Source organism: Nicotiana tomentosiformis, chromosome 9 (assembly GCF_000390325.3).
Source record: "Nicotiana tomentosiformis chromosome 9, ASM39032v3, whole genome shotgun sequence".
NCBI classification, from domain to species: domain Eukaryota; kingdom Viridiplantae; phylum Streptophyta; class Magnoliopsida; order Solanales; family Solanaceae; genus Nicotiana; species Nicotiana tomentosiformis.
The window spans coordinates 26,233,036-26,257,922 of NC_090820.1; the positions used below are offsets into that span (position 1 = coordinate 26,233,036).

At 42.1% G+C, this 24,887-nt stretch overlaps 1 protein-coding gene across 1 annotated transcript; it reads left to right on the forward strand.

Annotated features, from left to right (window-relative positions):
* Positions 1 to 4,775: 4,775 nt before the first annotated feature.
* LOC138898509 (uncharacterized) lies at positions 4,776 to 11,035 on the forward strand. Its single transcript, XM_070184578.1, has 2 exons — positions 4,776 to 5,007; positions 10,755 to 11,035. Exons 1-2 carry the CDS (start codon positions 4,776 to 4,778, stop codon positions 11,033 to 11,035), a joined length of 513 nt encoding a protein of 170 aa, XP_070040679.1.
* Positions 11,036 to 24,887: the final 13,852 nt, after the last annotated feature.

Below are 24,887 nucleotides of genomic sequence, written 5' to 3' on the forward strand. Positions count from 1 at the left end.
CACATTATCAATTTTTCATCTACTTAAAACATTCTTTTAAAATACTAAATTCTTCTCTTTAGGTCTTGTGCATGGATTTTCAAGATGCAATTATTACATACACTTTGTCCATTTAGCTTTTATTATATATGCACCTAACTATAAATATTTTACTATTCGCTTGCCATAATTAATTGTCCTCTATTTGATTTACTTTCTTAATTTTCTTGTAAATGTTAAACCAATTATTTCTTGTCCTATTCATTATACAAAACTACTCAAAGGTGATTCTTTCTCACTTATGTTCAGTTACTTTAAAGTAAGCTTTCCTTTTCTTTTAGCTCATTACTCAAAATAGTTTATCTCTGAACATAAATCAAATTCTTCCAAGTGCATTCTTTATTTACAATTCATCTAGTTAATTTAAAAAAATACTTCACTTGTAACTACATTTTTGCTTTGCATTTTGTCAATTTATAAAAATATAATTCTCATTTACTTTATTCTTCTTTCGTATATAATTTATCATACATAGACATTTATCTTTCACCATGTGACATTCTTGTTCAATTACTCTTCATTCGGGCTATTTTACCGTTCTTTGTATATATCAAATAAATCTTTCTTTTGAACCTTCCCTTATTTATTTGATTGAGTCCGCAGGAACCACTTTTTGTGGATCTTGAGGGATACCTAATACCTTCCTGTAACGACCCCGCCAGTTATTTTGAGGGTTATAGACTCGTTCCCCTATTTACTGCTAATTTTATGCTCAATTGTCATTATGTGACTTGTCAGGGTAGTTGATTTAGTTCCTGAGATATTTCGGAATGAGTTGGGATACTTAGTCCCAAGGCTGGAAAGTTAAGTTGAAAAGGTTAGCCGGATGTTGACTTGTGTGTAAACGACTTTGGAATAGAGTTTGATGGTTCTGATAGCTCCGTATGGTAATATGTGGACTTAGGTGTGTGTTCGGATAGTAATTTGGAGGTCCGTAGTTGATTTTGGCTTGAAACGATAAAAGTTAGAAATTTAGAAGCTTGAAAAGTTGAGAGGTTTGACCGAGAGTTGACTTTATGGTTACCAGGCTCGGATTTTGGTTCGGGGAGCTTGGAAAGTTGAGAGGTTTGACCGAGAGTTGACTTTATGGTTACCAGGCTGGGATTTTAGTTCGGGGAGTTGGAATAGGTCTGTTGTGCCATTTACGACTTCTATGCAAAATTTGAGGTCAATCGGACATGATTTGATAGGTTTCAGCATCAATTGTAGAAGTTAAAATTTCTTAGTTTTCATTAGGCTTGAATTAAAGTGTAAATCGTATTTTTGATATTGTTTGATGTGATTTGAGACCTTGACTAAGTTCGTATCATATTTTAGGACTTGTTGGTATATTTGGTTGAGGTCTAGGGGGCCTCGGGTTGGTTTCAGATTGTTAGCGAACCTAATTTTGGACTTGAGAAATAGCTGTAGAGTGTTGGACTGGTGTGATAGCACCTGCGAGGGTCATGGTCACAGGTGCAAGGCCGCAGGTGCGGGGATGGCATTGTATAAGCGAGTTTGACTGGGTTGCTGATGTGTCGCATGTGCGAGGGAAATGCCGAATCTATGAGCCCGCAGATACGTGGCTCCGCAGAAGCGGAGGGTGAGCTGGAAATGGTAGTTCATAGAAGTGAATCTTGTTGCGCAAGAGCGAGCCCGCAGATGTAGGATTGGGGGCCGCAGAAGTGATGGGGCAGAGTTTTAAGTGAGTTCTGCAGATGCGGAGACTTGATCGCAGAAGCAGTATCACAGAAGCGAAGAAAAGGGCCACATGTGCGGAAAGCACTGGGTAGAATATAGGTCGAAGGGTTTTCGTGATTTTCATCATTTTGGACTTTGCAAACTCATACTAAGGAGATTTGTGAGAGGTATTTCGAGGGGTTTCTTGAGGTAAGTCACTCTTGATCATTTTTATGCAAAAATATAATATTTTCCCATTGAATTTCCTACCTAGTTTATGTGTTTTTAAGGTGGAAGTTTGGGAGTTTTAGACTAGGGATTGGAGAGTTCAATTTGGGGATTTGAGTGACGATTAGGTGTCGGAATTTGGTATGGTTGGACTCGTAGTTGAATGGGCTTTCGAATTTTATAACTTTTATTGGATTCCGAGACGTGGACCCGTTGTTGACCTTTTAGTTGAATTTTTGACTTTTGATTAAGAATTTAGAATTTTCATATGGAATTGATTCCAATAACTTGAGTTGATTGTATCAAATTGTTTGTGGCTAGATTCGAGGCGTTCGGAGGCCGATTCGCGAGGCAAAGGCTTGCTAGCGGAGTGATACGATTTACTTGAGGTCAGTATTGTAATTAAACTTAGTTCAGGCACTAGTTGCCTGAATTGTTGAGATAGCCACGTGCTTTTGGGTGCGCACATGCGTGGGGATGAGCCCATGTGCGGGCACCGAGATTATATATTCATGTTCGGGTAGTGCTCGGGTTCTTATAAGCCTAGAAATGACTGTTAAGCTTTAAGCTATGATATCTTATATGTTGTAACAGTTTATGTGATCTATTTGAGTCGTGATAAGGCTACATAGAGGTTTAACCCCTGAATGAATTTGCTAAATGCTTTTCATTTATGAAATTACCGGTTTGAGCTACGATAGCATACTTTGCACATGCCTATACTTTAGCATGTCATTTACACCAGTCCAGGGACATGCGAATCTTATTTCATTCATCATATACATGTATACTTGCTTTATTGCTTATGTATGATATGTTTGGACTAGGGGCATACGGCTATGCCGGGCGGATTATGTTATTGGCACGTGAGTTGTTCATGCATCATTTGAGTTGTCCATACGGATCCATGTATTGATATTATTGGCACGTGAGTTATCCTTGCAGTATGTGAGTTGTCCTTGCGGATGCATATATTGATAATTTTAACACGTGAGTTGTCCGTGTCGCACGTGAGTTGTCCGTGCAGGTTCTACTGTTAGCACGTGAGTCGTCCATGCATCACGTGAGTTGTCCGTGCAGTGTGTGGAACTTGTATTTTCTTGATCATTTATCTGATTTACTTGTTTACTTCCTCTACATGACATAATACTATTTGAGCAGGGTATTTGAGAAAGAGTGCACATGCATACACGGATATTCTTCTCACGAAGCCTTATGAGCTAGTTTTAAATATTGTGTTGAGGTGGTCTATTAAAGGCAGAATTACACCGGAATAACTAGTATCCTCAATAATTTTAGCTTTTCTTACCTTGCCTTGTGTATTTACGATACTTATTGAGTTGATTGTACTCACACTACACCCTGCACCTCGTGTTCAGATCCAGGCATTTTCGGGCACGGTGGTTTTGATCGTGGAGTTTTACTTGTTCGGAGATTATTGAGGTAGCCGCTTTGGCGTCCGCAGACCTTGACTCTCCTCCCCTATCTCTCAGTTTTTGATTATTCTGTTTTACTTTCTTAAACAGTGTATTAGTCTATTTTACTGCATAGATGCTCATGTACTCAGTGACACCCAGGTTTTGGGAAAAACTTTTGTAATGAGTTGAGGCGTTTTCATCAAGTTTTATGAGATTTTCACTCAATTAAACCTGTTTTAGTATATTTTTAAATTGAAAGTGTTGGTATATGTAAGTTGTCGGCTTTCCTAGTATCATGATAGGCTTCATCACGATAGGTTGGGTTTTGGGTCATGACAAGTTGGTATCCGAGCCTAGGTTATATAGGTCTCACGAGTCATGAGTAGGTTTAGTAGAGTCTTGCGGATTGGTAGGGAGATGTCTGTACTTATCTTCGAGAGGCTGTCGAACCCTTCAGAAAACTTTACATTCTTATATTCTTGTCGTGCGAATTTGTTGATTCTGGGAACTAAACTTCTATTATTCTATTCTCTCAATGATGGTGAGGACACGTGCTACCGGATCGAGAGGACGGCCACAGTCCCACAAGCTAGGGCCACAAGAGGCCGAGGTCAGAGTAGAGGCCGAGGTGCAGCTCGTACGACAGCTAGAGCAGCACCTGTAGACCCGCAAATTACTCCAGTTCAAGAGCAGGTTCCATATGTGGTTGAGCTGGTAGGGCCAGCTCAAACACCAGTTGTGCCTATTGTGATTCTAGGTCTTCAGGAGGCTTTGTCCTAGATATTCACATTTTGCACTAGCCTTGCCTAGGCAATTTCAGTTTCGGCCGCAGGAGCCACTTCTCAGGACGGGAGAGGTAATCAGACTCCCGTCGCCCGCACTCTAGAGCAGGTTATGCAGGGACTTCAGACACCGGGAGTACTACCAGCCCAGGCGGTTGTAGTTGCTCAGGCCCAGGTCAGTCCCGTTATGAGTGATGAGAAGCATAAGAGACTAGAGAGATTTGGAAGGCTCCAACCTCTATCATTCAGTGGGGCTGAGTCAGAGGATGATCAGGACTTCTTGGATAGGTGCCTATGGATTTTTCGCACAGTGGGTATTCTGGAGACCAGTAGGGTCTCATTTACTACTTTTCAGTTGACTGGGGCAGCTTTCAGATGGTGGGAGAACTATGAGAGAAGCAGGCTGGTCAGTGCAACACCACTTTCATGGCATGAGTTCTCCGTCCTCTTCTGGGAGAAGTTTGTGCCATAGACTTGCAAGGAGGAATTACGCAGGAAGTTCGAGCAGCTATGTCGGGAGGGCATGTCTGTGACCCAGTATGAGATAAGGTTTTTAGAGTTAGCTCATCACACAGTTTGGTTAGCTCACACTGAGAGGGAGAGGATTAGGAGGTTCATTGATGGTCTCACCTAACAGTTGCATTTTGTTATGACTCGGGAGAGTGTATCAGGTGCTAGGATCGACGAGGTGGTTGACATTTCTCGGTGGCTAGAATTGGTCCTTAGCCAGGAGCATGAGGAGAGGGAGGCCAAGAGGCCTCGTGGTTCTGGTGGTTTCAACGGTGTTTCTTCTAGGGGCCAGTCCCACCACAGCAGGGGTCGTCTTTATAAGCCCGCTCAGATGGCTCGGCCAGCTCATCGTGGTGCATTAGCTAGCCACCGTTCTTAGAGTGCTCGTTCGAGTCAGTCATCATTCAGTGCATTAGCAGTGTAGAGTTTTTACCATCCCTCGTCTACTCAGGTTTCTACAGGCAGTTCCTCGGGTTATCAAGAGTAGTAGCTCCATCAAAGGAGGGGTTATTTCGAGTGCGGGGACTTGAGTCATCTTAAGAAGGATTGCCCTATATTGTTGAGTGGGGTTCCCCAGTAGAGTTCTCGGTCGAGGATACCAGCGCCAGCAGTTATACTACCCACTTAGCCATCTCGGGTGAGGCCCAGGCAGCTAGAGGTCACCCTCGAGGGGGAGGTCGATTAGGTGGTGGTCAGGCTTGATTCTATGTTATTCCTGCCAGGCCAAATGTTGTTGCTTCAGATGTAGTGATCACAGGTATTATCTCAATGTGCCACAGGGATGCTTCCATATTATTTGACCCCGGTTCTACTTATTCCTATGTACCATCCTATTTTACTCGTTATTTAGATATTCCTCGTGAGTCCTTAGTTTCACCTGTTCATATATCTACACCGGTAGGAAATACTATTGTTGTGGACCATGTATATCGGTCGTGTGTAGTGACTATTGGGGGATTGGAGACTAGAGTTGATTTCTTATTTCTTAGTATGGTTGACTTCGACGTGATTTTGGGTATGGACTGGCTGTCTCCATGACATGCTATTTTGGATTGTCACGCTAAGACAGTGATGTTGGCGATGCCGGGGTTGCTAAGGATCGAGTGGAGAGGTTCTCTAGATTATGTTCCCAGCAGGGTGATTTCTTATCTGAAGGCCCAACAGATGGTTGGGAAGGGGTGTCTGTCATATTTGGCCTTTATGAGGGATGTTGGTGTTGATACCCCTATTATTGATTATGTTCTGGTGGTGCGAGACTTTTCCGATGTGTTCCCTGCATACCTGTCGGGCATGCCATCCAACAGGGATATTGACTTTGGTATTGACTTGGTGTCGGACACCCAACCCATTTCTAATCCTCCGTATCTTATGGCACCAGTTTAGTTGAAGGAATTAAAATAGCAGCTTTAGGAACATCTTGATAAGGGATTTATTAGGCCTAGTGTGTCGCCTTGAGGTGCACCGGTTCTAGTTGTGAAGAAGAAGGATGGTACTATGCGAATGTGCATCGACTATAGGCAGTTGAACAAAGTCACAATCAAGAACAAGTATCCTTTTTCGTGCATTGATGATTTATTTGACTAGCTTCAGGGAACGAGGGTGTTCTCTGAGATTTATTTGAGGTCTAGATATCACTAGTTGAAGATTTAGGACTCAGATATTCTAAAGACGATATTCAGGGTCCATTATGGTCACTATGAGTTCCTTATGATGTCTTTTGGGCTGACCAACGCCCCAGCAACATTCATGCACCTGATGAACAGTGTATTTCAGCCATATCTCTACTTGTTTGTCATTGTATTCATTGATGATATCTTGGTGTACTCACATAGCCAAGAGGAGCATGTCCATCATTTGAGGATTGTACTACAACGACTGAGGAAGGAGAAACTATATGCCAAGTTCTCAAAGTGTTAGTTCTGGCTTAGTTCGGTGTCATTCTTGTGGCACGTGGTGTTCGGTGAGGGGGATTAAGGTGGATCCAAAAAAGATAGAGGTGGTTCAGAGTTGGCCTAGACCGTCTTCAACTACTGAGATTCAGAGCTTTCTCGGCTTGGCCGGATATTATTGTCACTTTGTGGAGGGTTTCTCTCCCATTGTAGCGCCTTTGACCAAATTGACCCAGAAGGGTGCTCCATTCAGATGGTCGGATGAGTGTGAGGAGAGCTTTCAGAAGCTCAAGACTACCTTGACCACAACTCCAGTTCTAGTTTTGCCTTCAGCGTCACGATCTTATAAAATGTATTGTGATGCTTCTCGGATCGGTATCGGGTGTGTGTTGATGCAGGGATTGATTATGCTTCACGTCAGTTGAAACCCCACAAGAAGAACTACCATGTTCATGATTTGGAGTTGGCAGCCATCGTTCATGCATTGAAGATTTGGAGACATTATCTCTATGGTGTGTCCTGTGAGGTGTTTACAAATCATCGGAGTCTCCAGCACTTGTTCAAACAAAAGGATCTAAATTTTAGACAGCGGAGATGGTTGGATCTGCTAAAGGACTATGATATTACCATTCGGTATCATCCCGGGAAGGCCAATGTGGTAGTTGATGCCTTGAGTAGAAAGGCGGTGAGTATTATTAGCCTTGCATTTATTCCTATTTGTGAGAGACCGCTTGTAGCCGATGTTTAAGCCTTGGCCAACCAGTTCATGAGATTAGATATTTCAGATCCCAGTCGGATTCTATTTTGTATGGTTTCTCGGTCTTCCTTATATGATTGCATTAGGGAACGCCAGTATGATGATCCTTATTTTCTTGGCCTTAAGGACACAGTTTAGCACGGTGATGCCAAGAAGGTCACTATTGGAGATGATGGGGTGTTGCGGATGTAGGGTCAGATTTGTGTGGCCAATGTGGATGAGCTACGTGAGTTGATTCTTGAGGAGGCCCACAGTTCGCGGTATTCCATTCATCCGGGTGCGGCAAAGATGTACTAGTACGTGAGGCAGCACTATTGGTGGAGGATAATAAAGAAAGACAGAGTGTGGTTTGTAGCTCAGTGCCTAAACTTTTAGTAGGTGAAGTACGAGCATTAGAGACCGGGCAGATTGCTTTAGAGCCTTGAGATTCCGGAGTGGAAATAAGAGTGTATCATCACGGATTTTGTAGTTGGGCTCCCACAGACTTCGAGGAAGTTTGATGCTATGTTACACCCTATATTTTTGTACGTAAAACTGCGTCATGAGCAAACTAATGTAGGACCCAAAAATGAGATCATCTTTGAAAATATATAAAGCAAGTTAATTATGTTACCTTGGAAGTTACAAATATTGACGATCATGAACAATAAGTACAAAGAGGGTTGGAAGGTTGAGAAGCTAAAGGAATTGAAGAAAATAATATTTCGTCAAAAGTCGACAAGTTGGGAATGTTATAGCATGTACTTTTGGGGTGAGGACAGGGTGTTTAACATGATAAGTAGGTTATGTTATGAGTTATGTTATTATTATGATAGTCGTTTTTTATGTTTTGAAGTCAAGCGAGTGGTGGAACAAAAGTCGATGAAAGTCATCACAAGTTACGTTCATAGATTTTACTGAAACTTTGGGTCAAATGTAATTGCGCTTTTCTCCCAATATACTTAGAGTTATGGGGTTTTCCACCAATCAAATTAAATATCTATGAGTATATTTTCTAACTCATTAAACCGTTTGTCTATACGATATTGTAGTAGAGAAATATGGGCATTTTTGCACGACTGCGCAGACTGTCACCTACTTGCTTAAACGAGAATCCAAAACTGGGCGAGTTCGGGTCATCCAAAAATGGGCCAGTTAGGGTCGTTCAAAGAGACCTTTTTAAATTCCTATCCCCTTCATATATTATGCCGATAATAGGGCAAAATAACCAGACTTAATATCTGCAAAAATCCTCCCAAATATTTCCCACAAACCCCAATTGATTTTCTCTCCCTTTCAAATTCTAATTGGAGGTAAAGCCTAGAGTTTGAAGAACCAAGATAGGAGCTGAGTTATCCAACAAATAAGGTAACTTTACTACTCTCTTTCACCCATTCTTTTCAGCTGTATATGCATAGTAAGTTATTCTATATTTGTAAGAACTCACGGGACGGTGATTGGAAGCCGTGAATTCGAGTTATTCACTTGTAGCTGACTGTTTTGTGGATTGTTTTGCGGACTGTTAAGTTTTGTTGTTGGGCTGCATGATTTACTATTGTTTTGTGGCGTTTTGGAGGAGTAAGGGTGTGGAGAAACACCACATAAATACAGGATGTTGGTTTGGTCGTTCGTCTTAACATTTTCGGGTTGTTGACACTACTACGATGGTCGTTTTGTGTATGAAGAGATTGGGACATGTTGGGCTGTTTTGTAGTATTGTGTGGTGTACATAAGGTTGAAAAATAATGTATATATGTTGTTATTGTTGTTTTTGGTGTTGTTGGTGTTATCTTGAATTTGGAGGAAGTAAGGATTATAGGGGAGATGTTGTCCGTTTTAATACAAAATAAGCTTGTCGTTCATTGTGCAATAGTTGTACCTTTCGTAACTTAATGATAGTATTATTATCATTGTTGTAGATTAAGGTGAGAAGAGGCGAGTTCAACTTGGTGATTGGAAAGATTGTGATAAGGTATGTTAAGTCTCAAATTTATATACATTATCCTAGTCTCATAAATTACAGTATTCTCTTTATCGGGACTTCATATTCAATTGAGTATTGTCTTCTTCCAGTCAAGAGACCAGAGAGACTATATATATAGTATTACATTATTTTCATTACCATCGAGCTATAATCGATGGGTAGGCCCCTATTTGGCAACCTCCGATCAGATGGTAAGTTATATACCGAGCCTACTGTGGCCGAGCACCTATGAGCGAGCCCATCATGGCCGAGATACATAGCCTAGTATGGTCGAGCACTTATGAGCGAGCCTACTACGGCAGAGCAGTTATATATACCGAGCCTTATAAGGACGAACAATTATTTTACTTACTATATTGAAGGAGTTGAGTCAGTATCAGAAGGTAAGTATATCTCCATATCATCTTTGACTCCCAGTTACTTTCAGTTATTATATTATCAGTTCAGTTTCAACTTTCAGTTACGTTATTGCCTTATATACTCGGTACATTATTTTGTACTAACGTCCTTTTTTTGGGGATGCTGCATTTCATGCGTGCATGTTCAGATAGATAGACGGGTAGACCTCCTCAATAGGTGTTTCCAGAGTTCAGCCTGATCGGTAAGCTCCATGTCCTTCGGAGTTATCGGGTCTATGTTTTCGTGTACATCTTCTGTATGTATGTATATATGTTATGGGTAGGTCGGGTCCCTATTCCGATCACAATATATCCATTAGTAGAGGCTTGTAGACATATCTTGTTAATTAGTGCACTATGTTGGGCTTGTAGTCCTAGTATGTATATTTTGTTTGTTTGTCAGTTGTAGTAGTTATGACGGCCTTATCGGTCCAACTTTATATTGATGTTTAGTCAGCGCTAGTTTCCATTCAGTTTTATATTTTGCTACACAAATTGTCTTGTAAGGTGGCCCCATAGCCAAATTATGACATTATATGTTCGGAGTCCCTTAGTCGTAATTTGGTACGCTAGGTTAGGTGAGGCACCGGGTGCCGGTCTCGCTCCCAGGTTCGGGGCGTAACAAACTTGGTATCAGAGCAGTTCTATCCTAAAGAGTATACAAGCCGTGTCAAATAGGATCTTGTTTATAGATATGTTGTGCACCACATTATATAAGCAGGGAACTACAGGGCATTTAGGAGTTGGTTACCCTTCTTTCAAATCTAAATCATGTTGTAGAATTGAGTTATAGGAAATTTGAGTTAAACTTACGTGATGGTGTTTGCATACACAGATGACAATGACTAGGAAGACTACGACTAGCCAGAGGGGAGATACAACATAAGGTGAGGGGACCAGCAGGGTACCGCCAGTAGATGGGTCCCAATCTGAGGCCCAAGGCGAGACCCCTACTCGGCCATTACCGGCTCCTCCACCACCTGAGGAGATTCCTAGGGATACCGCACATCCAGGGGAACACTTCCATCAGATCAGGACTTGAGGAGTGCGGTGCATTTGTTGACATAATTGGCAGCTACCTAGCAACAAGCTGGTGCATCAACTGGTGCAGGATCTTCTGAGGGGTCTGGGAGTTCAAGGGTCCAAGAGTTTATTGCTTTGAGTCCCCCAGAGTTCACAGAGACATATCAGAGGGAGGACCCACAAGATTTCATAGATCAACTTCACAGGATCTTTCGAGTTATGCATGCCACCGAAAAGGAGGCAGTTGAGCTAGCAGCTTTTCGACTCCGAGATATAGCCACCCTTTGGTATGAGGGATGGGAGAGGTCCAAGGCACGTGATGCACCTCCAGCTAGTTGGGAGAATTTTTCAGATGCCTTCCTTGACTAGTACTTACCGCTGGATATTTGACATGCTCGGGTTGATCAGTGTTTAGCCCTCAAGCAGAGCAATATGAGTATCCTAGAGTATAGTCTCAATTTTGACTCATTAGCCAGATATGCACCATCCATAGTTGCTACTATGCGTGACAGCATCCACGGGTTTATATCAGGGTTAGCCCTAGAGTTGATCGAGGCATGTGCCACCGCTGCATTGCATGATAGTATGGATATCGCCCGGATTCAGGCATTTGCTCAGAATATAGAAAAGGGTAGGCGTCGACAGTAGGGTACAGAGAAGATTGAGCAAGGGCAGCGTAAGAGGGTGAGATTTCCCAGGTCTCAAGAGCAGTCTCAGGGTAGTTATAGGCCCCAGTACTTCGGACGGCCACCTAGGCCTCCGCCACCTCAGTTACAGGGTTACAGGTATGACCACTATACTAAGTCAGGACGAGGTGATAGCTCACGGGCATCGAGTTTGCAGCGACAATGAGGTTCAAGGCAGACATGGTCATTTCTGCCGCGGTGTGACATCTGTGGTAGAGGACACTTGGGCCAATGCCGAGCAGATTCTGATTCTTGTTTTACATGTGAGAATCTGGGGCATATGATGCGAGATTGCCCAAATAGAGATTTTGGGGGTATGGCACAACCAGCAAGTTCAGCAACATGATCATCTATGTTTGTGCATACTTCAGGGTATGAGTCTTAGTTTTCGGCTGGTAGAGGTCAAGGCAGAGGTAGAGGTTCCAGTTCAGGTGTTAATCAGAACCGTATCTATGCTTTAGCGGGTCGACAGGACCAGAAGTCTTCACCAGACGTTGTGATAGGTATATTGACTATTTGCTCTCACGATGCTTATGCTTTGATAGACCCAGGATCTACTTTATCATATATTACCCCATTTGTCGCGAGGAAGTTTGGTATAGTGCCTGAAATACTAAGTGATCCTTTTACGGTATCTACACCGGTCGGAGAATCAATTATTGCTAGACGGGTTTACCGAGGTTGTACGGTGACAGTTTGTAGTCGTCAGACCTCAGCCGACCTAGTTGAGCTAGAGATGATGGATTTTGATGCTATCATGGGCATGGGCTGGTTGGAAGCTTGCTATGCCACAGTTGATTGCCGAGTAAAGGCAGCCAAATTTTATTTTCCGGGTGAGGCAGTCCTTGAATGGTTAGGTAATACAGCGACACCCATAGGTAGGTTTATTTCCTATATGAAGGCGAGGAAAATGATTGCAAAGGGGTGCATTTATCATATTGTGAGAGTTAGAGATGCAGATGCTGAGTTACCTAGTGCATTTATCATATTGTGAGAGTTAGAGATGCAGATGCTGAGATACCTACACTTCAGTCTATTCCCGTAGTCAAAGACTATGTAGATGTGTTTCCAGATGAGCTTCCAGGTATTCCTCCAGAGTGAGAGATTGATTTTAGCATCGATTTGCTTCTAGGAACACAACCAATATCCATCCCTCTGTATAGAATGGCACCTGCTGAATTAAAGAAGTTGAAGGAGAAGTTAAAAGATTTGCTGGAAAAAAGGTTTAATCAGGCCCAGTACCTCACCTTGGGGTGCACTAGTACTCTTTGTGCGGAAGAAATATGGCTCATTGAGGATGTGTATTGATTATAGGCAGTTGAACAAGGTAACTATTAAGAATAAGTATCCACTTCCAAGGATCGATGACTTGTTTGATCAGTTACAGGGGCTAGATTCTTTTCAAAGATAGATTTGAGATCGGGATACCCCCAGGTCAGAGTTCGGGAGAAAGATATTGCGAAGACAGCCTTCAGGACCTGATATGGCCACTTCGAGTTCCTTGTCATGTCCTTCGGGTTGACGAATGCACCCGCCGTATTTATGGACTTGATGAATAGCCTATTCCGGCCATTTTTAGATCTGTTCGTGATAGTATTTATTGATGATATTTTGGTCTATTCAAGTTCAGAGGATGAGCATGTGGACCACCTGCGAGCGGTACTCCAAACCCTCTGTGATCGTAAGTTGTATGCTAAGTTTTCTAAATGTAAGTTCTGGTTGAAGTCTGTAGCATTCTTGGGGCATATTGTATCCGATGAAGGTATAAAGGTAGACACTCAGAAGATTGAGGCCGTGAATTATTGTCCTAGACCTACCACTCCGACAGAGGTTCGTAGCTTTCTAGGCTTAGCAGGATACTACCGGAGGTTCGTAGAGGGTTTTTCTTCCCTTTCGGCACCATTGACGAAGTTGACGCAGAAAGCAACTAAGTTTCAGTGTACGGAGGCTTGCGAGCGGAGTTTCTAAGAGCTTAAGAACAGGTTGACCTCAGTGCTAGTTCTAACACTTCCAGAGGGTCCAGAGAGTTATGCCGTGTATTGTGATGCCTCGGGTGTCAGGTTAGGATGTGTCCTGATGCAAAATGGAAAGGTAATTGTGTATACTTCAAGGCAGTTAAGGAAGCACGAGAAGAATTATCCAATCCACGACCTCGAGTTAGATGCGGTTGTCCATGCACTTAAGATATGGCAGCATTATTAATATGGTGTTTATATTGATGTATTTATAGATCATAAAAGTCTGCAATATATATTCAAGCAAAAAGAGTTGAATTTGTGACAGAGGCGATGGCTTGAGTTATTGAAAGATTACAATGTTAAAATTCTCTACCATCCAAGGAAAGCTAATGTTGTAGAAGACGCCTTAAGTCGTCGATCTATGGGTAGCTTAGCACATATAAAGGCCAAGAAAATACAATTAACTAGAGAGATTCATCAATTGGCTTGTTTGGGGGTTCAGTTAGTAGATTCCAACGATGGTGGAGTTGCAGTCCAAAACACTGCAAAATCATCTCTCATAGCTGAAGTCAAGGAAAAGCAGTACGAGGACCTAGAGTTGGTCGAGTTGAGAGTGCGAGTTCTGCAGCAGAAGAAGCCGTTGTTAGAGCTCAAGGGAGATGGGGTTCTCAGATATAGGGGTCATCTATGTGTTCCAGATGTAGCAGGGCTATGAGACAGGATTATGTTAGAGGCACATTATTCGTGGTACTACATTCATCCTGGGTCAACGAAGATGTATCATGACATTAAGGATGTATACTGGTGGAACGATATGAAGAAGAATATTGTTGTGTTTGTCACCCAGTGTCTTAGTTGCTAGCAGGTGAAGGCAGAGCATCAGAAGCATGGAGGGCTAATGCAGACTATAGAGATCCCGACGTGGAAATGGGAGGCGGTAAACATGGACTTTGTCACGGGTTTATCTCATTCTCATCGTAAGTTCGATTCTATATGGGTGATAGTCGATAGGCTCACAAAATCAGCTCATTTCTTACCGGTCAGATCTATATATACAGCAGAAGATTATGCAAAGTTATATATTAAGGAGATAGTGCAGCTACACGGAGTACCAGTATATATTATATCTGACCGTGGGGCCCAGTTCACAACACATTTTTGAAGGTCATTTCAAAGAGGTCTGGGGACTCAGGTGAATCTCAGCACAGCTTTTCATCCACAGACTGATAGGCAAGCCGAGCGCACAATTCAGACGCTCGAGGATATGTTACGAGCATGTGTGTTGGATTTTAAAAGAAGTTGGGATGAACATCTACCTCTTGTCGAGTTTGCATATAATAACAATTACCACCCCAGTATCCAGATGGCTCCATACGAGGCTTTATATGGGCGTAAGTGCAGATATCCGATAGGGTGGTTTGATGTTGGAGAATCTGGGTTACGTGGGCCAGACCTAGTTCAGCAGGCAGTAGAGAAAGTAAAGCTTATCCGAGAATGATTGTTGACAGCTCAGAGTCATCAGAAGTCATATTCTGACGTGCGGCGATGAGACTTAGAGTTTGAGGTTAATGGCTGGGTATTCGTAAAGGTATCCCCAATGAAGGGCGTGATGAGGTTTGTCAAGAAAGGAAAGCTTAGCCCACGGTATATTGGGCCTTTTAGGATCATTCAGAGAGTGGGCCAAGTAGCTTATGAGTTAGAATTTCCCTCAGAACTGGAGTCAGTCCATCCAATTTTTCACATATCTATGCTACGAAAGTGCATTGGTGATCCTACCATAGTGGTACCCACGAATGATGTACAGATTACGGAGGACTTTTCATACGAGGAAATTTCAGTTGCCATCCTAGACCGACAAATCCGCAAGCTACGAAATAAGGAGGTAGCCTCCGTGAAGGTTTTATGGAGAAGCAAGAATGTAGAAGATATGACATGGGAAGCGGAGGAAGAAATGAAGTATAAATATCCCCACTTATTTCAAACTAAAGATATGGCTCGAGATGGGATGCTACCGCACAACTCTATTCAGGCTAGTAGGTCATCAGGTAAGCTCTTATTTCCTGACTTTTAGTATTTATGAATTACGACTGTGTGAGGTAAAGTGTTGTTATTTATAGACATTGGCCACGTGTGGCATGCATAGTATATTTTCTGGCTGCATGCAGGTTGGTTATAGACTACTGTACGAAGGAAACTCTGGCAAAATTTTTCCAAAGTCTATAAAACTAAACATTCGAGGATGAATGTTCCCAAGAGGGGAATGATGTTACACCCTATATTTTCGTACGTAAAACTGCGTCTTGAGCAAACTAATGTAGGACCCAAAAATGAGATCATCTTTGAAAATATATAAAGCAAGTTAATAATGTTACCTCGGAAGTTACAAATATTGAAGATCATGAACAACAAGTTCAAAGAGGGTTGGAAGGTTCAGAATATAAAGGGATTGAAGAAAATAATATTTCGTCGAAAGTCGACAAGTTGGGAATGTTATAGCATGTACTTTTGGGGTAAGACCAGGGTGTTTAATATGATAAGTAGGTTATGTTATGAGTTATGTTATTATTATGATAGTCGTGTGTTATGTTTTGAAGTCAAGCGAGTGGTGGAACAAAATTTGATGAAAGTCATCACAAGTTACGTTCTTAAGTTTTACTGAAACTTTGGGTCAAATGTAACTACGATTTTATCCCAATATACTTATAGTTATGGGGTGTTCCACCCATAAATTAAATATCTATGAGTTTATTTTCTAACGCATTAAACCATTTGTCAATACGATATCGTAGTAGAGAGATATGGGCATTTTTGCAAGACTGCGCAGACTGTCACCTACTTGCTTAAACGAGAATCCAAAACTGGGCCAGTTCGGGTCGTCCAAAAATGGGCCAGTTAGGGTCGTTCAAATAGGCCTTTTTAAATGCCTATCCCCTTCATATATTAGGATGAAAATAGGGCAAAATAACCAGACTTAGTTTCTGCCAAAATCCACCCAAAAATTTCCCACAAATCCCAATTGATTTTCTCTCCCTTTCAAATTCTAATTGAAGGTAAAGCCTAGAGTTTGAAGAACCAAGATAGAAGATGAGTTATCCAACAAATAAGGTAAGTTTACTGCCCTCTTTCATTTATTGTTTTCTTCTGTAGATGCATAGTAAGTTATTCTATATTTGTAAGAACTCACGGGACGGTGATCGGAAGCCGTGAGTTCGAGTTATTCACTTGTAGCAGACTGCTTTGTGGATTGTTTTGTGGATTGTTTGGTATTGTTGTTGGGATGCGTGATTTACTATTGTTTTGTGGAGTTTGGGATGAGGAAGGATGCGGAGAAACACCACATAAATGCAATATGTTTGGCTGGTCGTTCATCGTAACATTTTCGGGTTGTTGACACTACTACGGTAGTCATTTTGTGTATAAATAGATTGGGACGTGTTGGGCTATTTTGTATATATTGTGTGGTGTACATAAGGTTGGAAAATAATGTATGTATGTTATTATTGTTGTTTTTGGTGTTGTTGATGTTATCCTGAATTAAGAGGAAGTAAGGATTATAGGGGAGATGTTGTCCGTTATAATACAAAATAAGCTTGTCGTTCGTTGTGCGATAGTTGTACCTTTCGTAACTTAATGATACTATTATTATCATTGTTGTAGATTAAGGTGAGAAGAGACAAGTTCAACTTGGTGATTGGAAAGATTGTGATAATGTATGCTATGGCTAAGCCCTTCCTTCATTTTGGCATGATCTTGTAATTATATATGTTTGATAACGAGGCATAAAGAGAAGTTCATACTCCTAAATTTATATATACTATCCTAGTCTCATAAATTACAGTATTCTCCTTATTGGGACTTCATATTTTAATTGAGTATTGTCTTCTTCCAGTCAAGAGACCAGAGAGCCTATATATATACAGTATTACAGTATTTTTATTACCATCGAGCTATAATCGATGGACAGGCCCCTATTGGGCAACCTCTTATCAGATGGTAAGTTATATACTGAGCCTACTGTGGACGAGCACCTATGAGCGAGCCCAGCATGGCCAAGATACATAGCCTAGTATGGCCGAGCGCCTATGAGCGAGCCTACTACGGCAGAGCAGTTATATATACCGAGCCTTATAAGGCCGAACAATTATTTTACTTACTATATTGAAGGAGTTGAGTTAGTATCAGCAGGTAAGTATATCTCCAGATCATCTTTGACTCCTAGTTACTTTCAGTTATTATATTATCAGTTCAGTTTCAACTTTCAATTATGTTATTGCCTTATATACTCGGTACATTATTTTGTACTAACGTCCCTTTTCTGGGGACGCTACATTTCATGCGTGCAGGTTCAGATAGATAGACGGGTAGACCTCCTCAGTAGGTGTTTCCAGAGTTCAGCTTGATCGGTAAGCTCCACGTCCTTCGGAGTTATCGGGTCAAGGTTTTCGTGTACATCTTCTATATGTATGTATATATGTTATGGGTAGGTCGGGGCTGTGTTTCGATCACAATATATCCATCAGTAGAGGCTTGTAGACATATCCTGTCAGTTAGTGTATTATTTTGGTCTTATAGGCCTGGTATAGATATTTTGGTGGTTTGTCAGTTGTAGTAGTTATGAAGGCCTTGTCAATCCAACTTTATATTGATGTTTAGTCAGTGTTTTATATTTTGCTTCACAAATTTTATTGCAAGGTGGCCCCATGGCCAAATTATGACATTATATGTTCAGAGTCCCTTAGTGGCAATTTGGTACGCTAGGTTCGGTGAGGCACCGGGTGCCAGTCTCGCTCCTAGGTTCGGGGCGTGACATGCTATTTGGGTGATTGTGGATTGGTTGACCAAGTCCGCGCACTTCATTCCAGTTGGGACTACTTATTCTTCAGAGTAGTTGGCTGAGATCTACATCCGCAAGATTGTTCGCCTTCATGGTATGCCGGTGTCCATCATTTCGGATCAGGGCACACAGTTTACATCATAGTTTTGGAGAGCAGTGCAATGAGAGTCGGGCATGCAAATTGAGTTGAGTACAGCATTCCACCCTCAGACAGACTGACAGTCAGAGCGTACTATTCAGATATTGGAGGATATGCTACACATTTATGTCATAGATTTCGAGGGTTCTTAGGATCGATTTCTGCCACTTGCCAAGTTTGACTATTACATTAGCTACCAATCGAGCATTCAGATGGCTCCGTATGAGGCTTTGTATGGGAGAAGGCATCGGTCTCCGTTGGGTTGGTTTGAGCCGTGTGAGTCTAGGCTATTAGGTACCGACTTAGTTCAGGATGCTTTGGAAAAGGTTAAGTTTATTCAAGATCGGCTTCACATGGCGCAGTCTAGACAGAAGAGTTATGACAACTGAAAGGTTCGCGATGTTGCTTACATGGTAGGGGAGAAGGTATTACTCAAGGTTTGACCCATGAAGGGTGTTATGAGATTCGATAAGAAGGGCACGTTGAGCCCTCAGTATATTGGGTCTTTTGAGGTGTTTCAGAGGATTGAAGAGGTTGCTTACAAGTTTGCCTTGTCGCCTAGTATGTCGATTATTCATCCAATGTTTCATGTTTTCATGCTCCGGAAGTATGTCGGTGATCCGTCTCATATTTTAGACTTCAGCACGGTTCGAAAGTAGAGGTCAAAGAACATAATTTCAGTGAAGGTGCAGTGGAGAGGTCAGCCAATCGAGGAGGCTACTTGGGAGACTGAGCGGGAGATGTGGAGCAGATATCCATGCCTATCTGAGAGTCCAGGTATGATTCTAGACCCATTCGAGGATGAATGTTTGTTTAAGAGAGGGAGGATGTAACGACTTGGCTGGCTGTTTTGAGCATTATAGCCCTGTTCCCCCATTTACTACTTATTTTATGCTCGATTGTCGTTATGTTACTTGCCGGGTTAGTTGGTTTGGTTCCGAGGATGTTTCAGAATGAGTTGGGACACTTAGTCCCAAGGTTGGAAGCTTAAGTTGAAAAGGTTGACCGGATGTTGACTTGTGTGTAATGGCTCTGGAATGGAGTTTTGATAGTTCCGATAGCTCCGTGGGGTGATTTTGGAGTTAGGAGCGTGTCCGGATAGTGATTTGGAGGTCCGTATTTGATTTTGGCTTGAAACGGCCAAAGTTGGAAAATTAGAAGTCTCGAAAGTTGAGAGGTTTGACCGAGAATTGAATTTGTGGTTACGGGCTTGGATTTTGGTTCCGAGAGTGACAATATGTTCGTTGTGTCATTTATGACTTTTGTGCGAAATCTTAGGTCAATCGGACGTGATTTGATAGGTTTCGGCATCGATTTTAGAAGTTTGAATTTCTTAGTTTTCGTTAGGCTTGAATTGAGGTACGATTCGTATTTTTGATGTTCTTTCATGTGATTTGAGTCCTTGACTAAGTTTGTATCATGTTTTATAACTTGTTGGTATATTTGGTTGAGGTCCCGGGGGGCTCAAGTTTGTTTCGGATGGTTAGAGGATCGAATTTTGGACTTGAGAAATAGCTGAAAAGTGTTGGGATAGTGTGATCACACCTGCGAGGGTCATGGTCGCAGGTGCGACGCCGTAGGCGGGGGGATGGCATCGCAGAAGCGAGTTTGACTGGGCTACTGATGGGTCACATATGCGAGGGAAAATGCCGCATCTGCGATTCTGCATACGCGTGTGTGGCTCAGCAGAAGCAGAGGGTGAGCTGGAAATGGTAGTTCGCATAAGCCAACCTTGTTGTGCAGGAGCGATCCCGCATATGTGGGATTGGGGGCCGTAAAAGTGATGTGTCAGAGTTTTAAGTGAGTTCCGCAGATGCGTAGACTTGACAGCAAAAGCGAAGAAAAGGGTCACGGGTGCAAAAAGCACTGGGCAGAATATAGGTCGAAAAGCACTGGGCAGAATATCCGTGCATCATTTGAGTTGTGCATGCGGATCCATGTATTGATATTATTGGCATGTGAGTTATCCGTGCATCACGTGAGTTGTTCGTGCGGATCCATATATTGATACTATTGACATGTGAGTTATCTGTGTCGCACGTGAGTTGTCCGTACAGGTTATATTGTTAGCACATGAGTCGTCCGTGTAGCACATGAGTTGTCTGTGTAGTGTGTGGAACTTGTATTTTCTTGATCATTTATCTGATTTACTTGTTTACTTCCTCTACATGACATAATACTATTTGAGCAGGGTATTTGAGAAAGAGTGCACATGCACACACGAATATTCTTCTCACGAAGCCTTATCAGTCAGGGAGCGCCAGTATGATGATCCCCATTTTCTTGTCCTTAAAGGCACAGTTCAGCACGGTGATGCCAAGGAGGTCACTATTGGGGATGATGGGGTGTTGCGGATGCAGGGTCAGATTTGTGTGCCCAATGTGGATGAGCTACGTGAGTTTATTCTTGATGAGGCCCACAGTTCGCGGTATTCCATTCATTCGGGTGCCGCAAATATGTACCAGGACGTGAGGCAGCACTATTGGCGGAGCAGAATAAGGAAAGACAGCGTGGGGTTTGTACTCGATGCCTAAACTATCAGTAGGTGAAGTACGAGCATTAGAGATCGGGCGGATTGCTTCAAAGGCTTGAGATTCCGGAGTGGAAATAGGAGTTTATCATCATGGATTTTGTAGTTGGGCTCCCACATATTTCGAGGAAGTTTGATGTTATTTGGGTGATTGTGGATCGTTAACCAAGTCCGCGCACTTCATTCCAGTTGGGACTACTTATTCTTCGGAGCGGTTGGCTGAGATCTACATCCGCAAGATTGTTCGCCTTCATGGTATGCTGGTGTCCATCATTTCGGATCAGGGCATGCAGTTTACATCATAGTTTTGGAGAGCAGTGCAATGAGAGTTGGGCATGCAAATTGAGTTGAGTACAACATTCCACCCTCAGACGGATGAATAGTCAGAGCATACTATTAAGATATTGGAGGATATGCTACGCATTTATGTCATAGATTTCGAGGGTTCTTGGGATCGATTTCTGCCGCTTGCCAAGTTTGCCTATTACATTAGCTACCAATCGAGCATTCATATGGCTGCGTATGAGGCTTTGTATGGGCGAAGGCATCGGTCTTCGGTGGGTTGGTTTGAGCCGAGTGAGGCTAGGCTATTGGGTACTGACTTAGTTCAGGATGCTTTGGAAAAGGTTAAAGTGATTCATGATCGGCTTCACATGGCGCAGTCTAGACAGAAAAGTTATGCCGACTGAAAGGTTCGCGATGTTGCTTACATGGTGGGGGAGAATGTATTACTCAAGGTTTGACCCATGAAGGGTGTTATGAGATTCGATAAGAAGGGCAAGTAGAGCCCTCGGTATATTGGGTCTTTTGAGGTGTTTCAGAGGATTGAAGAGGTGGCTTACAAGTTTGCCTTGTCGCCTAGTCTGTCGATTATTCATCCAGTGTTTCATGTTTTCATGCTCCGGAAGTATGTCGGCGATCCATCTCATGTTTTGGACTTCAGCACAGTTCGAAAGTAGAGGTCAAAGAACATAACTTCAGTGAAGGTAAAGTGGAGAGGTCAGCCAGTCGAGGAGGCTACTTGGGAGATCGAGCGGGAGATGCGGAGCAGATATCCACGCCTATATGAGACTCTAGGTATAATTCTAGACCCATTCGAGGACGAATATTTTTTTAAGAGAGGGAGGATGTAACGACTCGGCTGGTTGTTTTGAGCGTTATAGCCCCGTTCCCCCATTTACTACTTATTTTATGCTCGATTGTCGTTATGTTACTTGTCGGGGTAGTTGGTTTGGTTCCGAGGATGTTTCAGAATGCGTTGGGATACTTAGTCCCAAGGTTGGAAGCTTAAGTTGAAAGGGTTGACCAGATGTTGACTTATGTGTAGTGGCTCTGGAATGGAGTTTTGATAGTTTTGATAGCTCCGTAGGGTGATTTTGGAGTTAGGAGTGTGTCTGCATAGTGATTTGGAGGTCCGTATTTGATTTTGGCTTGAAACGGCCAAAGTTGGAAAATTAGAAGTTTCGAAAGTTGAGAGGTTTGACCGAGAGTTGAATTTGTGGTTACCGGGCTCGGATTTTGGTTCCGGGAGTTACAATATGTTCGTTGTGTCATTTATGACTTTTGTGCAAAATGTTAGGTCAATCGGACGTGAATTTTAGACTTGAGAAATAGCTTAAAAGTGTTGAACTGGGGTGATCGCACCTGCGAGGGTCATGGTCGCAGGTGCGAGGCCGCAGGTGGGGGGATGCTGTAGCAGAAGTGAGTTTCACTGGGCTGCTGATGGGTCGCATGTACGAGGGAAATGCTGCATATGCGTGTGTGGCTCCGCAGAAGCGGAGGGTGAGCTGGAAATGGTAGTTCGCATAAGCGAACCTTGTTGTGCAGGAGCAAGCCCGCAAATGCGGGATTGGGGGCCGCAGAAGTGATGGGGCAGAGTTTTAAGTGAGTTCCGCAGATGCGGAGACTTGACCACAAAAGCGAAAAAAAGGGTTACATGTGCGAAAATCTCTGGGCAGAATATAGGTCAAAGGGTTTTCGTAATTTTTATTATTTTGGACTTTGCAAACTCGGACTATGGTGATTTTGAGAGGGATTTCGAGGGGTTTCTTGAGGTAAGTCACTCTTGATCATTTTTATGCAATAATATTATTTCCCCATTGAATTTCTCACCTAGTTTATGTGTTTTTGAGGTGGAATTTTGGGAGTTTTAGGCTAGGGATTGAATAGTAAAAATTGGGGATTTGAATGACGATTTGGTGTCGGAATTTGGTAAATTTGGTATGGTTTGACTCATAGTTGAATGGGCTTTCAAATTTTGTAACTTTTATTGGATTCCGAGACGTGGGCCCGTGGGTTGACTTTTGATTTGACTTTTGATTAAGAATTTAGAATTTTCATATGGAAATGATTCCAATAGCTTGAGTTGATTGTATCAAATTGTTTGTGGTTAGATTCGATGCGTTCGGAGGCCGATACGCGAGGCAAGGGCTTTCTAGCGCAGCGATTCCATTTGCTTGAGGTAAGTATCGTATTTAAACTCGGTTGAGGTACTAGTTGGCTGAATTATTATGATAGCCACGTGCTTTTGTGTATGCACATGCATAGGGATGAGCCCATATGTGGGCACCGGGAATATATATTCATGTTTGGGTTGTGCTCGGGCTCTTATAATCCTAGAAATGACTATTAAGCTTTAGGCTATGTTATCTCACATGCTGTAACAGTTTATGTGATCTATTTGAGCCACAATGAGGCTACATAGAGGTTTAACCCCAAAACGAACTTGGTAAATGCTTTTCATTGATGAAATTGTCGGTTTGAGCTATGATAGCACACTTTGCACATGCCTACACTTTAGCGTGTCATTTACACAAGTCCAGGGACATGAGAATCTTATTTCATTCATCATATACTTGTATACGTGCTTTATTTCTTTTGTATGATATGTTTTCACTAGGGGCATGCGGCTATGCCAGCGGATATGTTATTGGCACGTGAGTTGTCCGTGCAGTACGTGAGTTGTCCGTGGGGATCCATGTATTGATATTATTGGCATTTGAGTTATCCGCGAAGCATGTGAGTTGTCTGTGCAGATCCATATATTGTTAATATTGGCACATGAGTTGTCCGTGTCTCACGTGAGTTGTCCGTGCAGGTTCTATTGTTAGCACGTGAGTTGTCCGTGCAGTGTATGGAACTTGTATTTCTTGATCATTTATTTAATTTACTTGTTTCCTTCCTCTACAAGCCATAACACTGTTTGAGCATGGTATTTGAGAAAAAGTGCACATGCACACATAGATATTCTTCTCACGAAGCCTTATGAGTTAGTTTTAAATATTGTGTTATGCTTGTCTAAAAAGGCAAAATTACACTGGAATAACTAGTATCCTCATTAATTTTAGCTACTCTTACCTTGCCTCGTTTATTTACGATACTTATTGAGTTAGTTGTACTCATACTATACCCTACACCTCGTGTGCAGATCCAGAAATTTCCTGGCATGGTTGTTGTTTATCATGGAGTTTTACCTATTCGAAGATTATCGAGGTAGCTGCTTTGGCGTCCGTAGACCTTGACTCTCCTCCCCTATCGCTCAGTTTTTGATTATTCTATTCTACTTTCTTAGACAGTGTATTAGATTGTGTTACTGTATAGATGCTCATGTACTCAGTGACACCCAGATTTTGGGAAAAACTTTTGTAATGAGTTGAGGCGTTTTCATCTAGTTTTATGAGATTTTCACTTATTTAAACTTGTTTTAGTATATTTTTAAATTGAAAGTGTTGGTATGTGTGAGTTGTCAGCTTGCCTAGTATCATGATAGGCACCATCACGACAGGTTGAGTTTTGAGTCATGACATTTTCCCTCGAGATAACCTGAATCCTTACTTGGAATCTCAACGATTTTGCATACCATAATTTAGTGTACATTATATAGTGTAATATAGGTGTCCTAGTATACCTTAAATACTAGGTGACGACTCTAAACCTTAATTACCCTTGTAGAGTACTATAAGTTGTAGTTTGTTTTATCTTGTGCAAAATAGGGTGCAATATTGTAAAAAATCAATAATGGTATAAATAGAATTATATTTAAGGTGAATGTCTATATTTTAGAGAGATTTTGGA

Bases quoted from the DNA above. Each gene is read 5' to 3' on its own strand.
- LOC138898509 (XM_070184578.1), top strand. From the start codon at position 4,776: ATGACTCGGGAGAGTGTATCAGGTGCTAGGATCGACGAGGTGGTTGAC. The intron at 5,008-10,754 runs GTTCTTAGAGTG...CAACTGGTGCAG, and splicing joins TGGTGCATTAGCTAGCCACC to GATCTTCTGAGGGGTCTGGG.